This window comes from Lepus europaeus, chromosome 14, assembly GCF_033115175.1.
Source record: "Lepus europaeus isolate LE1 chromosome 14, mLepTim1.pri, whole genome shotgun sequence".
NCBI lineage: Eukaryota > Metazoa > Chordata > Mammalia > Lagomorpha > Leporidae > Lepus > Lepus europaeus.
In genome coordinates, this window is record NC_084840.1 from 13,744,946 (window position 1) to 13,761,158 (window position 16,213).

A 16,213-nucleotide genomic window follows, 5' to 3' on the forward strand; every position below is an offset into this window, starting at 1 on the left:
TGCTCCCCATGTAGGACCTCTATCCCTAATGAACTGTACTATGAGAATTGACTGCAATTTTTCTTCCCAAACTGTACTCTATATGTTGTGTGTGTGGGTGGGTGGGTGGGTGCAAATTGTTGAAGGCTATGCTTAGTAAATGGAGTTGGTCCTCTGTATATAAAGTCAAACTAAAAATGAACCATAATGAAGAAGGAGATGGGAGAGGGAGAGGGAGGTGGGATGGGAGTTGGGCAGGGAGGTTTTGGGGGAAAGAACCACTGTATTCCTAAAGTTGTATCTATGAAAAAATGCATTCATTAAATAAAAAAATCTTAAAAAAAAAAAGGACACTGCCCAGGATGACTTAAGTGCTCCATAAATCAACAATTATTCAACGAATGAACTACTGAACCCTTTTCAAAGGGAGAAAGCAGTACATATTCTACTTAGTATTATATGCAAAACTAGGAGCTGGTGTTGTGGCACACGGTGGGTTAAGCTGCTGCTTTGTAATGCGGGCATCCCATATTGGAATGCCAGTTCCAGTTCCAATCCCAGCTGCTGTGTTCCCTGGCTAGCTTTCAGGTAATGCACCAGGGAGGCACCAGACGAAGGCCCACATGACTGGGTCTCTATTACCCATGTGGGATATCTACAAGCATTTCGCAGCTCCTGGCTTTGGCCTGGCCTATCCCTGGCTCTTGTGGCCATTTGGGGAACAAACCAGCAGATGAAAGATTTCTCTCCTCTTCTCCCTCTCCCTCTGCCTCCTCCTCTCCCCTAACCTCTTTCTCTGTCATTCTGCCTTCCAAATACATTAAGATTATAAAATAGAAGATCCAAACAGAAGATAAGTGTCAGCACTAAAAGTACCATTAAGAAATCAGGTAGCTATTGTGGGATAACTGATTAGACCTGCAAAAACAAGGGGAAACTGTTAATTTACTGTGAGTGACTGGAATAATAAACTGAAAGTTGCTAGGGAAGTGCTACTTTGAGGCAGAAGGCAAAGATGTACCTGGTTTCTGAGACAGTCACTGTAAAAGTTCTGGCTGGCTCCAAAGTATTTATGTTGAAAATACATACTCTGGAGTGAGACAGAACTGGTTTATCCACTTACTAGTTCTATGCACAATTTACCCCGTCTACATTTAAAAATCCTCATTCTCATTTGTCCACAGTGGATAAACAAATGTACTAACCCCAGAGTAAGTTATAATTAAATCAATGTAAATAAATTGCTCAGAAAGGTAACAAGTTCACAGCATGCACTATCCTATATATAGGTGACATTCTTGCTACTGTCACCATTATCATTTGATGTTAAGGGAGAAACTGCTAATATTCAGTACATGTGACTTGAAAATAATTTTTGTGGGAAGTGACAGCTGCCTAATCTGAGGCAGTGGGCAGCTGCAATGGAGAGGAGGTATCAGGACAGACAAGACTAAGGAAACAGAAGCTATAGGATTGAGGTAGGGAAGAAGATGAGAGGGACGGGCCATTCAACAAATCATCCCTATATAGTATGAAAAGGAGATTATGAGGGGAAATGATGGTGAGTTCCACGTGGAAATGCTGAGTGAGAGTTCTGCAATGAGTTAGACTGCAGATATAACCTAAAGAAGCTCATCAGAACAGAAAAACCTGGCTAACTGAAAAGCAGAAAAAAAGTAGTAGGTAAAATCATATAAATATAGAAAATACATCTTAAAATAAATATACTGTCCTCAACCACAGTTTAACTAAAGAAACCAAAAAAAGTATACAATTTTACTTAATATTGATAATCACAATTATACAAAATTAAGTCAAGATTCTCTACAGAAAACACTACAGTAAACTGAAATCATCTAAGGCCACTTTTGCATAGGGACAAGGTTACAGAACCAAGAGGAAGGACAATTTAATACACTTGTAAATAATTCCATAATTGTTATATTAAAAACTCTACTATATGAGTTAAAAGCAAATTGTTTACTTTTAGAAGATAAATGAACTAAACCAAAAGGCAGAAATATGTGATTTCATTTTAAATGAAAAACAGCTTTTAGTATCACAAGAGTTTGAACATAAAACAACTCTAGTTTTCCTCTCTGAAAAGTCTCCTCCACAAAGCCCCATAGATCCCTTCCCACAAAGTGCTTCTTGACAGCCTCAACAGTCCCATCTCCACTCCAGTCACAGCCACTTTGCATTTAAGGACAACACAATATTCAGAACTGCAGTACACAGGTCTCACAATACAGTGGTAAGTAGAACAGCTAGCTACAATTTCAGGTGACATAACTGGCTGCCATGGACCTTGGAAAGAACTAAAAATCTTAAAACTGATCCCAGAATATCTCTCCAAAAGATCCTGCTAACAACCTCTAACTGCACCACCCTGATGCAACTTCAAGCCTTTACTCGCAAATGAGCTGGGGTCCTCTTTGTTCTTTTTCACCAACTGTGTAATTCTTAATATCCAGAAAGATCGTGCTCCAGTTCCAGAGTCAGTGCTGATACAAGCAGCACCATTAGGAAACAAATCAGGAATACAGATAATCCAGACGGAGAGGTTAACATCCTCCGGACTGCCCCGCCATCCAACTAGACCAATAAATCCGCATTGTAAGAGCTGATTTTCTGGGGATCACAAGATTTCTTCCTGCATCTGCCCCTGATGGCATTAATGAGGAGAAAAAAGCATCTGCTAAATGCCTGGGGGCAACTATAGTAAAGGAAGAAACTAGAGTTAACACAATTCCAGCACTCACCACGTACTGCTTGCTCTAAGTATTCCAGAAATAACAGGCACTACACAATCAAACCCCTTTAACTAATGGGCTTAGACTTTACAAGGGTGATGTTTACCAACTAAATGTTGGTCAAAACTGTAGCTAACATTTAGACATCTGCTTTATGAAGAAATATCCCTTCCACCTGCTTCTATGGGCCACAAAAATACTCTCTAGTTAACATACTACTGACAGGATGATGAGAAAGCTCCTGTCAGAGGCCGGCCAGCCGGGTGTTTGAGACAAAATGCACAGCCCCAGCTGACTAGTTAGAGACAGTCTGTGCGGTACAATTACAGAGGCATATGACAAGGCTTCATGCCTGACTGATTTGAGAACCAATGACATGGCTATCCTCCCTACCCATGGTCACAGAACAGCAATAAGTCAACTGATACACACTTGTAATACCATGATTTATTCCTTTGCTTTCAATACGTAAGACTGATACAGTGTTCTGCTAGTCTACCAAGATTCACTTGGGGCTTACAAACTGAGGCCTGCCTACAGCATGCATAAAATCATGTTCTTATTCAGAGCTACCAGAAACCTTCCTGGACATGCATTAAGCATAAAGTACAAACCACCAAAATAAAGACAAAACTGATGATGCACAAATCCATTAAACTCAAACATGTAAAAATACAAAGACAGGTCCCGACACCATTCCACATTTTAATATAAGAAGATAAAACCATTAAATTGTTTAAAATATAAGATTCTTGATTTTTTTGCCTACATAGCTTAAATCTGACTTTTTAATTTAAAAGTTTATAAAGACTCCAATTATAACTTTTAACTACAAACAGCATCCAACAAAGGGACTGTCTCTACTAAAAAAATCACGACCAAAACCTGCAACAAGCTGTAAGGTTGGCACATATTATACTACTACAATACAAGAAGTTATTACTGTTCCAGAGTAAATAATACAGGCAGATACAACTCCTGGAACCACAACAGAATTATTAATGTTAAGATACTTTAACTTAGATGTGTTCTTCCAAAAAGTTTTGCTGTAGATTTGAAAAGTGAGTAAAATGCAGTTTCTTTTTTCTTTTTTTTTTTTTTTTTTTTTTTTTTTTGACAGGCAGAGTGGATAGTGAGAGAGAGAGACAGAGAGAAAGGTCTTCCTTTTTGCCGTTGGTTCACCCTCCAATGGCCGCTGTGGCCAGCGCAAATCGTGCTGATCCGTAGGCAGGAGCCAGGTGCTTCTCCTGGTCTCCCATGCGGGTGCAGGGCCCAAGGACTTGGGCCATCCTCCACTGCCTTCCCAGGCCACAGCAGAGAGCTGGCCTGGAAGAGGGGCAACCGGGATAGAACCCCGACTGGGACTAGAACCCGGTGTGCTGGCGCCGCAAGGCAGAGGATTAGCCTGTTGAGCCACGGCGCCGGCCAAAATGCAGTTTCTTACATTAATATTAAATACATCATGATCTTCCTGGTAAACAAAAATATAAGAAACTTATATTTTAAGTACAAAACTTAACAGCAATTCAATTCATTGGGTATTTCAGAGATTTTCTTAAATTCTTTTTGAAAAACAGTTCATCTCTTATTTATTGATTTATTTTGACAGGCAGAGTGGACAGTGAGAGAGAGACAAAGATCTTCCTTTTTCTGTTGGTTCACCCCCCAAAGTGTCCACTGTGGCCTGTACACCGCGATGAACCGAAGCCAGGAGCCAGGTGCCTCTCCTAGTCTCCCATGCAGGTGCAGGGCCCAAGGACTTGGGCCATCCTCCACTGCCTTCCCGGGCCACAGCAGAGAGCTGGACTGGAAGAGGAACAACTGGGACAGAATCCGGCACACCGACTGGGACTAGAACCCGGGGTGCCGGTGCCAGTGCCGCAGGCAGAGGATTAGCCTATCCAGCCATGGCGCCGGCCTCATCTCTCATTTACGTTACGGCACTAATCTTTGATCTGACATGCTACTGAGCATGGAATTTATAGCAAATAAATTTTAATGTATTTCATATATAAAAGAATTGTTGAAGATAGATGCAAGTTAAGCAGATTCTCCCATACAAGAAGGGTACATGGGATCACAAAAGAGAACTTGGATTATGCTTATTTTACCAGTCCCACTGCTTAGAGAGTAACCAATACAGAGCTGGTAACTTAGAGGTGGCATCACAATCAAGTTTACATGAACTGTCATAAACAACTGGTACTGATTAGACCTTGAACACAGGAAAGAACTCCTGAATAATACTAAGCCTTTAGGATAACAATGTTTTATTTTTAAGTCAAATATTAAGTTAAAGGTTGGTCACATTACTTTTTGCTCTAAATTGCAGATCCAGACTATTATAGTTAGTAATCTTTGAAGATTTTTCCTCCACAGACATGTTCTAAGCACTTCATAAATATATTTATATAAACATATACACACACACACACACAAATACACCCTTACATGTTTCTCTACCCTTTACAGAAACCTTATGAGATTATTCTATTCTATTATTCTTATTGTACACAGAACAAAACTGAGTCAAAGTCAGTAAAAAGTAGATAAAACTTAAAGAAAAACACCAATATTTCTGAAAAAATATACCCAGATGTATTTCTACTAGTTTCTGAGACAAGCAGTTTACACTTCCTTCACATATCTCACTCCACCAGTTACTACAGATCTCTGCTCAATTATAACCTCAGGACACAGGCCTTTCCATAATCACTGTCTACAAACCAGAAAGCTGCCCCTCCCCATCTGTTCTGCACACAAACTCACTTTATCGTGTGCCCCTTGGCATCACTGTCTTATGACATCATAGCTATGTGGTTTTTTTTACTATCTACTTCATGTCAGTTGGATATAAGAACCAAGGTTGCCTGGATTTTGCTTCACTTAATTATGAGCTCGTAATCCTTAGAAAATGCCTGGCACATCATATTTGCCTAAGGAATAATTATATCAATCCTGATAAGAATTAGTTCCTGGGCCTCTAAGACAGTTTGTACTATTTTTAATATAAAAATACAATCCATATAGAAATATTCTTTGTTACAATGTTAAAATGTTTAAAAAATGAGAAGAATGATTTTATTCAATGCTAAGTTTGAAACAGCACAAAAGCAAATATGTAAAAGTACCAGGTGATTTGGAGTGAATTTCTCAACAACTCTTTACTATGGGGAAGAAAAAACAAATAACTACTCACTCTTTTAGATTTATATTTTTTCAATATTTTTAACATACAGTTTCAATATTTCAATATTTTTGGAAAGTTAGCATATCAATATTACAAGGGAAACTCTCAAAATTGCATTTTTTTATTGAAAACAACTCAAAGATTAGAATCAGAAGACTCAATTTCACATTACCTGACTCCAATTATTTGTTTGACCTTGGAGTGGCCATTTTAATATCTTTCCCACCATTGAGTACTAATTAAATACATCCTGGGACCTGTGCTGAGGTGTAGCTGGTAAAGCTGCTGCCTGCAGTGCCAGCATCCCATATAGGTGCCAGTTTGAGTCATGGCTGCTCCACTTCCAATCCAGCTCTCTGCTATGGCCTGGGAAAGCAGTAGAAGATGGCCCAAGTCCTTGGGCCCATGCACCAGCATGGGTTACCCAGAAGAAGCTCCTGGCTCCTGGCTTCAGGCTGTTGTAGCCAACTGGGGAGTGAACCAGCAGATAAAAGACCTCTTTCTCTCTCTCTCTGCCTCTTCTCTCTCTGTGTAATTCTGACTTTCAAATAAATAAATAAATCTTTGGAAAAAAATTTTAAAAAATAGATACATCCTAAGAAATCCTAAAAGTCCTCCTTTGAAATGGTAGAATAAAGTTTTTATTTCTACAATAGGAAAATAAAACATTACAAGTCTTCATTTTTTAATCAATTAAACAAATGTTGGGAGAAGCAACTTCATATAATATTGAATAATCTTAATATCAAAAAGATTATTCAAAACTACATTTAAATTTGAATTAAATATTTAAAGTTGAAAATGCTAATTTTTAATGATTAGACAAAAAATTATGAAATCTAACAAGATATTTTTGAATATTTTTCTATGACCCAAGAAAATCCTCTAATCTCATTGCCTTTACCACAGTAATGACAATCATCCAAAAGAACACTTTAGTGAGTGTCCTAAAACCTGTGATTTATAATAAAGGCTACTTTGACTTTTAAGTTATTATCAGTCTGAAGAGCTCCTCCAAATCAGGACTATTATCAAGTCTACTTCCAAACCACTACTTGGCAACAAAGATGAATCCACCTATTACCAGGTTAGGATAGCAGCTATTATCATGGCCTCTTGATTTCTTTCAAGTAGCTCCAGTGGAAAAAGCTACAAGTGAATAATAAAGATCTCATAATAGCTCTTAAGAATTCTTTATATGGTAGAAGGCACTAAAATGAACTCTGGAGAGTTAAAAAGGAAAAAAAAAAAAAACCTCTCATCTTCTGATAAGAAAAAATAATTAACCTGCCTTAATGCATCTGAGAAGGCCTTCTATAAATCAGACCTTTGTACTTCGAGAGCCAGATTAAAACCATATATCTGAAAAGTATGTAGATATTGTCTGGTAAGTACACACAGCACATCTCTAAATCTGCAGAGGTTTCGGCCTTTTTGTGAAACACTCAATACGTGCTACCTAAAAGGAAAGTGCGAAGTACTTACAGTGCTTAATTTGCTAGAGGTAATGACGATGCGCCTTTCGTGCAGCATACTGGCGTACAGCTGCAGCATGTTGTTCACATCCACAGCAACAAAATATTCTGTAAGATTTCTCTGCACAAGTGAAAAATAACTGTGTAAGTTACAGCTCTTGATGAATAGGAATGCAAACATTTTATACAGCTAACCAAAAATGTCATAAAGTTCAAAGGATATTATTATTTTTTAAAAAAGGCATTCGTTAAATTAAATTTAATTTACCATTCTGCTGCCATATAAATCATGTAGTAGTCTCTTATTACTTGGATCATAACCCTTTTTTAGGAAAGTGTTTCTCAGAGTGTGATCAGAGAGGGGTACACTTTCTCACCTTGCACAAGCCCCTCCTTCCAAGTAGTTGAAAAGTCTTTGAACAGAAGTTGACTTCTTGGGCCCTCACCTGGACCTGCAGAATTATAATCTGCAGAGTATCACCCCAGGAATCTTCCTTTGAAACATGCCCAGTGATTCTCATACACACTAAAATTTGAGAAACTGCTACCCCAAAAAAATGTATTTGCATCTGTCCATATTTACCATAAACTCTGTAGGCAAAACCACTAAATGATACCAGTTATTCTAAATAAGACACACAAAGGATGAAGTGGATTTATAATGAGTCCTTTGGTTCTTCATTAGGGAAAAATCCCTTGCTTATAACGCACATCAGGCTTGCTTCATATCATTACAACAAAGTACAATTCAGTGATGTCCTAAACTGATTCCTTCCATTAGCACTTGAAATTGCTCCCCACCCAAAAGAACAAAATAGGGACAAAATACACTGACACTGACTTTTAGATCCTCTTCTTCTTTTTACTTATTTTTAATCTTCTGCAATCAAACTAAAGCACATCAGAAAGCAACAAAGTAAGGGGCTGAATTAGATAATACAATAAATTCGGACTATAGTAAGACTATGGGCAGGTGGGCTAAAACTTTTAGTTGGGCAAGAAAACAAGAAATCCAACTGCTTCTTCAATTTCCAAAAGGTAGAATCTTTACCATGACAAATTGGTAACCATGGCAGCGCATATCAACAGAATCTATATCTGTCAGTGATGCTGAATTTTTGGGGAAAAGGTTAATTTCCTATTTTCTGTATTTGAAGCCTGCTTTTACCTCCCAATTCAACTCTTCACAGACAAAATCACTTTTATGGTATTTGATAATATAATTTTTCTTTTATCTCAAAAACAAATAATTTTTAGATGGGAGATTATTTCTCAACCAATAAGGCTGCCTATGCTTATGTCCTCACTTCCTCTTTTCCCAACACAAGACTTTTTGCAAAATAAAATACATCAAAGGAGATGCAAAATTATATATTCTCAGCAGTTTTTCCTTAGAATGCTTGTTTCCTTAAAGCTTTCAAAGTAATGTTCTTTTTGAAACTGTGGCATTTGTTAAGTCAAGTTGGATGTAAGTAAATTTAAGAGAAATGTAAACAGTAGAGAAAAGTAGACGGCAGTAAGATTAACTTTGCATTAGAAATGCTGAGGGGAATGGGCCATGGTCACACAAGTGAAGGCATTGTCAATCAGGCTTATGGAAAACGTAAGAGGGGTGCCCAGCCCACAGTGTTCAGCAGTCACGACTTCAGGGTCTACTCTGTGACAGAGCTTTGATGACCTATGTCAGAACTACACGAAGAGAAACTTGATGCAAAGTCTTTTTACAGGTTGTATCTATTCATCTGTATTAAAACACCATTGGCAGTCCTAGTTTGATGCCAGAAAATTTACAATCATCTTCTTGGATGTTGTTAATTCCCCATGTGCTTTGACAAAGCAAACACTCAGTAGGTTTGAAAACATATTTGGAAAAATGGTAGGATTCTACAGTAAATAATATGCATATCTGGAAACATTGTTTTCCTGTTGGTTCTCCCCCCTCATTTTGATTGGATTATTGCTACTGATTCATTTCCGTTTTCTAAAGGGATCTGGAGAAAAATTATGTGAAAAAATTTCCCTTTCACATACTTATCAAAAAGCATAAAATATATTTTATTAATTCATTGTCTATGTAAGCTTTTGTATAAAATATAAATTTGTAATAACTACTTAAACACCAAAAATAATTCTAGTATAGATAATTAGAGCTCTAAAGAGCATGTGAAATTCATAAATTAATTTTTATAATACTTTCACACCTTATAAAAGAGGTATTACCATAAATTTAAATCAATAAATTAAGGATATCTAAAATTTGAATAGTTACACACAAGGAATCTAAAATACTCCTGCCAGTTCACTAAAGTGACTACTTGTATGAAGACATTTCCCATTGCTAGAATTCCTCTGCACAAGTAGATGCCACCTGCTGAGATCTGCTGGACCAGATACTGGGGAGTACAGAACCTGATTAAATATATATGATCCTAACTATTCCAAACCACAGAAATACATTTTCTATCACCATTTTCCTTATCTACAGCAAGATTTTAAGAAAGGTGTAAAGGGGTAGATACAAAAAGAGAAAAAAGATAATACCATCATTCCTTATTTCTTCAGTATTTCTCAATAACACAGGAATTACTATGTATCCTATTTCTCTATACAGAAGTTCATAAAAACAATGAGACCAAAATAAAATAGAAAACAGAAAAACTTACACTCTCAGGTATTGTGGGGAGTCCAGTTACATCAGGGGTAATGAAGTAGGAATGCTGATCAACAGAAATGAATCACGTAAGAAAAGGAGAGTTAAAATTTTATGACATATCATGTAACTGAGGATAAAGACAAGAAAAAATACTGGCTAAATTAATAAGTCCATAGCCTGGCACAGGATTTGCTGAATTTGAGAGAGCTGTAAGACGATGTGATTTAATAGCTTTAATAGTTAAGTGTCAATTAATACTAATTCACTGAAAAATTGAACAGAATTGAAATAAAGAATCCTGGAAAAAGTTTTAAGGTAAAAGAAGGTAAACTGCCCCAGGATTCACATATGTGTGTGTGTGTGTGTATTTACTTATATCAATATCCACATTCTTAAAACACTTTCAGTTTAGGTAGAGTATAAAATAAAGCTTTCTATCCCAAACATATATCAAAATCAATTAAGATTCCTGATTTCCTGTGGCAAATCACATCAAATCTCTTTGGGAAACATTAACCAGTATATTATTTAGAAAGCAGAAATGAAACACAGTTTTTCAAAACTTGAAACTTCTTAAAATATTGCTATGCTTTCCAAACTATAGCCCTCTTACATTCAAAGCAATACAATGATTCATGGAAAGATTTATATAAAAAGCATCTTGTGCCTATGCATTCATGTTCCCCACAAAATTCCCAAATCAAAGTGCAATCTAATCACCAAAAGATGTTTTATTTTCTGTTCATATTAGTATCCAAGATAATTTTAATATATCAATCACATAAATATATTTAATATTGATTTATAGTTAGATATTGGAAATACCTGAGAAACATTTTTTCTAGTCATAATTAGTAAGAACAAGGCTAGTTAGCATGGATGCAATGCATAATTTTCCAGGGTGGAAAAAAACATGAGATAAATCATAAGATCTTCAGATCTCTGAAGATCGTATGATCAAAAATGTGATGGAAGTCTCATGCTATGGGTGCACATTGATATTACTATACTGAAAATGGAGAATATGTACAGTATGGTCTCCATTTGTTATTTTTATTTGGAAGGCTTTTTAACAGTACTGTCTTTAACTGAACTTTGCTTTAAAATATAGTATAAACAGAAAATATACTCCAAAGGATTTTCAATAAAAAGCCAAATTTACCATTTCCCAAAGGACTGAAGTACATCTTAAAATCATAGTGAAAGAATAAATTATTTCCCAATTTAATAGTGATTTTTAGAAGCCAATGTCCTTTTAACTCACCGGTACTAATGAGGGCTGATCTTTCAGAACTTGCTCACTGGCAAAAAATATATCTTGGTTCTTTATAATATATGAGAGAAAAAGTATATTTTACTTTTGTGGGGGGAGCTTACATGAAAAATTCCTGTAAATTTGATACAAATGTAGCTACTTTACTGAAAATACTTGATTATTACTATTACAAATGTTATTTTAAATGTTGTTTTGCTAATGTTATACTAGAAAAATCCTAAACAAACTATTTCATATTGTGAGAGTAGATAATGCTGTGATATTTAATGATTTTGAAATATATTTTCAGAAAGAATGCTTATATTAAATGTTAACTTTTCATAAAATCTCTGATATTCCACTGGCCACTCTCCACTTGTGTTGGAACAAAAACTTTTGTGATTCCATGCTTTGATTTGGCATCATAAAACTAAAAATCTCTGTTAGTGGTGGATGACAAGTGTTCAAGTCCCAAATTTGTCACTCCCTAAAAGCACAGAACCAGGCACATTATTTTAGTCATCTGTTGAAATTATTAATGAACTTGACACAAAGCTAACCAGTTGATTTTGGCAATACTTAAAATACTGAGGCTTGAAAATAAGGGTACAAGATTTGAAAGCTCCCATGGATTTTACTGGAAAGTCTAAATGATCAATAAGTATATATAAAATTCTGAACATCAGCTGGTGCCGCGGCTCAATAGGCTAATCCTCTGCCTTGTGGCGCCGGCACACCTGGTTCTAGTCCCGGTTGGGGTGCCGGATTCTGTCCTGGTTGCCCCTCTTCCAGGCCAGCTCTCTGCTGTGACCCAGGAAGGCAGTGGAGGATGGCCTGAGTGCTTGGGCCCTGCACCCCATGGAGACCAGGATAACCACCTGGCTCCTGCCTTCAGATCAGCGCGGTGCGCCAGTTGCAGTGCGCAGGCCACGGTGGCCATTGGAGGGTGAACCAACGGCAAAAAAGGAAGACCTTTCTCTCTCTCTCTCTCTCTCTCTCACTGTCCACTCTGCCTGTCAAAAAAAAAAAAAAATTCTGAACATCAATCATGGAAATTAACAATAAAACCACATGGCATTATCACCTTAACCCAGTTAGAACAGCAAGGATACAGAGAAAGTGAAACTCTCATACGTTGTTGGTGGGAATTCAAATTAGTGCAGTTATTATGGGGAACATTAAGGAGGTTGCTCAAAAAAATAAAAACAGAACTATCATATGATCCAGTAATCCCACTATTGGGTATGACTAAGAAAAATGAAATCAGTATATTGAAGTGTTATCTGCACTCTCAAATTTATTGCAGCTCTATTCAAAGTAGCCAAGATACAGAATCATCCTAACTGTCCATCAACAAACATGGATTTTAAAGTGTGATATGTAGCCATAATGGAAAATTTTTCAGCCATAAAAAGGAATGAAATCCTGTCATTTGTAGCAACATGGATGAACCTGGGTCTATCATGATATATGAAATAAGCCAGGCACAGAAGGACAAATACCACATTATCTCATTCCTATGTAAAATGTAAAAAGATTGACTGCACAGACATAGAGTACTAATTATCAGAGGATAAGGAGAGACTGGGCAATGAGTATAAAACTACAGCCAGACCTAAAGTTGTACTCATCAAATCTGGATTCATTAAAAAATAAATTAAAAAATATCTAAATATTTAAAAAATAAAAGCTACAGTCAGATAGAAGCATCTGTTTCTGGTGTTGTATTACACAGTGTGGCAACTATGTTTAAGAATAATATATAGGGGCCGATGCTGTGGCATAGTGGGTAAAGCTGCTGCCTGCAGTGCTAGTGTCTCATATGGGCAACAGTTCAAGACCCAGCTGCTCTACTTCTGACCCAGCTCTCTGCTATGGCCTGGGAAAGCAGTAGAAGATGGCCCAAGGCCTTAGGCACCTGCACTCCAGTGGGAGACCTGGAAGAAGCTCCTGGTTCCTGGCTTCAGATGGGCGCAGCTCTGGCCATTGCAGCCAACTGGGGAGTGAACCAGTGGACGGAAGACCTCTCTCTCTCTCTCTCTCTCTCTCTCTCTCTCTCTGCCTCTCCTCTCTCTGTGTAACTCTGACATTCAAATAAATAAATATATCTTTTTTAAAAAAAGAATAATATATATTTCAAGATGGCTAGAAGAGAGAATTTGGAATGTTCTCATCACAAAGAAATGCCAAATGTTCAACTTGATGGAAATGCTAATTTCCCTTATTTGATCATTTACATAATTATATACGTTATTAAAACATCACCTTCTACCCTATAAACAGTTAAATTTATGTGTCAATTTAAAAGGAAATGAAATTTATTTTTAAAATCTATAAGAAATAGTTTAATTATATAAACAGTTATACACACTAGAGTACATCAAAAGCTTGTGGAAAATGAATTTCTAAAAATGAGTTTATTGGTGTACAAAAATGTTAATCCCTTCACTGTGTTTTCATAATATGCATTTTCTATCAACTGTTGTAAAGTTCCTCACAAAAATGGGACATAATTACTCAAACTCCTTCAACAAGATTATTTCAAGCACAATGAAAAATATATTCTCCACGAGATGAAAATTTCAATTCGCTATCAACTAAAACATGGATAGCTCTTGATGGTATGTCTCAATATACTTCATGTGATTACCCTAGGAGCTTCCTACACTTGATCTTAGCCAAAAGGCCGAGAAGCAATAACCAGGAGCTTTCTGAAAACCTGACTTACCTAATTTCTCAAATGGAAAAAAGGATCATGAAAGAAGACCAACTTTTTGCTTAACATTATTACATATTTAATGATTACTATCTAATCCAAATTGTCTGGTCTTGTTAAAGATAAAAGTCTACAAGTCTTTATGATTCTTACTGATAAAGATGAAATGTTCCAATATCCAGTACTTTTGAGATATATTTTACAGGGCATTTCTTTAATCCTGAGAAGATGGATGCTCAAAATGTTTTTATTTCTCATTTATACTGCACAATAGTGGCCTCCTACTGGAACTTATATTTTTGCTAATTCATTTAACAAAACATTACAGTCATTTTATAAACACAAGGCTTTCAAAAAAGATGACTTCTTTTTGAAAAATTCAGGGATTTTTCTTTTTTGTCTTTGGCCTTTCTGCTGTATTTTCTCTAACCGTAAACCTCGTCTGCCCTTGGCTCCGGTGATCCAGGAGTCTGTGTTTCTCCTTACCTGCTTCTCCCTCTAATTCTTTTACTCGTTCTCTTTTCTTCTTCCACAAAGCCTTTTTGTTAGTCTCCACTTAATGCTATGTTCTATCCTCTCCTTTCAACAGCTACAATTCTATCTGCAGATGACTCCAAATGGGTTAAAAATTCCAGGCTACCCTTAGCTCTCCATCCCCTATCTCTCCAAAAGACTGCTGAACATTTCTACTTGGAAAGGCACAACAAAAGGGGGTACAGGCTGGCGCCGTGGCTCACTGGGCTGATCCTCCGCCTGCGGCGCCAGCACCCCAGGTTCTAGTCCCAGTTGGGCCGTTGGATTCTGTCCCAGTTGCTCCTCTTCCAGTCCAGCTCTCTGCTGTGGCCAAGAAAGGCAGTGGAGGATGGCCCAGGTCCTTGGGCCCTGCACCCGAATGGGAGACCAGGAGAAGCACCTAGCTCCTGGCTTTGGATCAGCACAGCGTGCTGGCCATAGAGGCCATTTTGGGGGGTGAACCAACGGAAAAGGAAGACCTTTCTCTGTTTCTCCCTCTCTCACTGTCTAACTCTGCCTGTCAAAAAAAAACGGGGGGGGGGGGGGGGGGCGGTACAAAGCAGTAGTAACCACAGCAAAGAAAGCACACTTGAAGCTGGGTGAGAGAAAAAGTTCTAGATAAGAGACAGATAGTCTAAAAAGAAGTTTCTGTGTAAAATAAAAGCATTCATTCATTCTAGAAGCTGAACAGAATATTGTGACCAAACTAGAGGATCAATCTGGGAAAAAGTAATGAGACAGAAAAATGAAAAGTTAGAATAAAGCTGAGAATTGGGTGGTCCTGACAGCCTGATGAAAAATTTGGACAAATTCTACTGTAAGTGAAACCTGTAGACCAACCATAAAAAAAAAAAAAAAGAGTTATAAAAAGTTTTCAGCTAAGGACAGAAAATAGTTTACAGAAGTTTAATTTAATAGTCGTTAGTAGACTGGACTAGAAGGAGACCAAGGACTATGTGAAGTGCTAGGCACTTGAAGTAGGCTGCTGACAGCGGGAATTCAAAGAATGGAATAATGTATGTGAACACTATTACTAAATGACTTAGAGGAGGAAATTTAGGCAAGAAGAAAGCTGCCAAAGACAGAATATAATAAGGATAACAGTTTCCTGATATTGCAAAAATGCAAAAGACTCAATAATATTACTTTATATATTTCCACTTACTTTTTCTCTCCTTTTCTTGCATCATTAAATTTTTTCATCTTTATTAAAACAGTTTATTATTATTTTGGAAGAAATAGGGTCAATATGAATAAATTTCAACATTATATTCAGAATGCTAAATTATTGAAGAGTATAGTAGGAAATCCATCTTTTATTATCCCAAACTTTGAACACTTACAAAATCCCCAAAAACACAAGTGAGTTTTTAGCTACAGATGCCATAGTTCACAGAGAGTTTCACATGATGAACTCTAATCATATTTCCAGTGTTTTGTGATTATACTAGATATATTGAAGCATGTGAAAAGAAAGAATTGTTGATCCAGAATTTTAATCATAAACTGAAGCATTATATGCTATTTTCTGTTCTTATTCAGCATTGTTTTCATTGTAGTAAAGGTAATGGTGTAAATGTATCTGCTTTATTATGCATATATTTCATCTGAAAACCAGTGCTCCTCATAATCGAAATACCCTCAGAAATTTGGTTACCTTTAATATATAATAATTTTTT

General features: G+C 36.8%; 1 protein-coding gene across 4 annotated transcripts in view; it reads right to left on the reverse strand.

The window, feature by feature from the left end:
- Positions 1–16,213, reverse strand: part of DENND1B (DENN domain containing 1B) — a 269,366-nt gene that overhangs the window by 125,192 nt on the left and 127,961 nt on the right. For 3 of the 4 annotated variants that reach the window (XM_062211550.1, XM_062211548.1, XM_062211549.1), the window contains exons 8-9: positions 10,061–10,114; positions 7,408–7,518 (exon numbers count right to left, since the gene is read on the reverse strand). In XM_062211550.1, the coding sequence (XP_062067534.1) occupies positions 7,408–7,518; positions 10,061–10,114 (165 nt within the window). Of the gene's footprint in view, positions 1–7,407; positions 7,519–10,060; positions 10,115–11,314; positions 11,375–16,213 lie in introns of all 4 variants that reach the window. The other variant, XM_062211551.1, reaches the window with a different exon arrangement.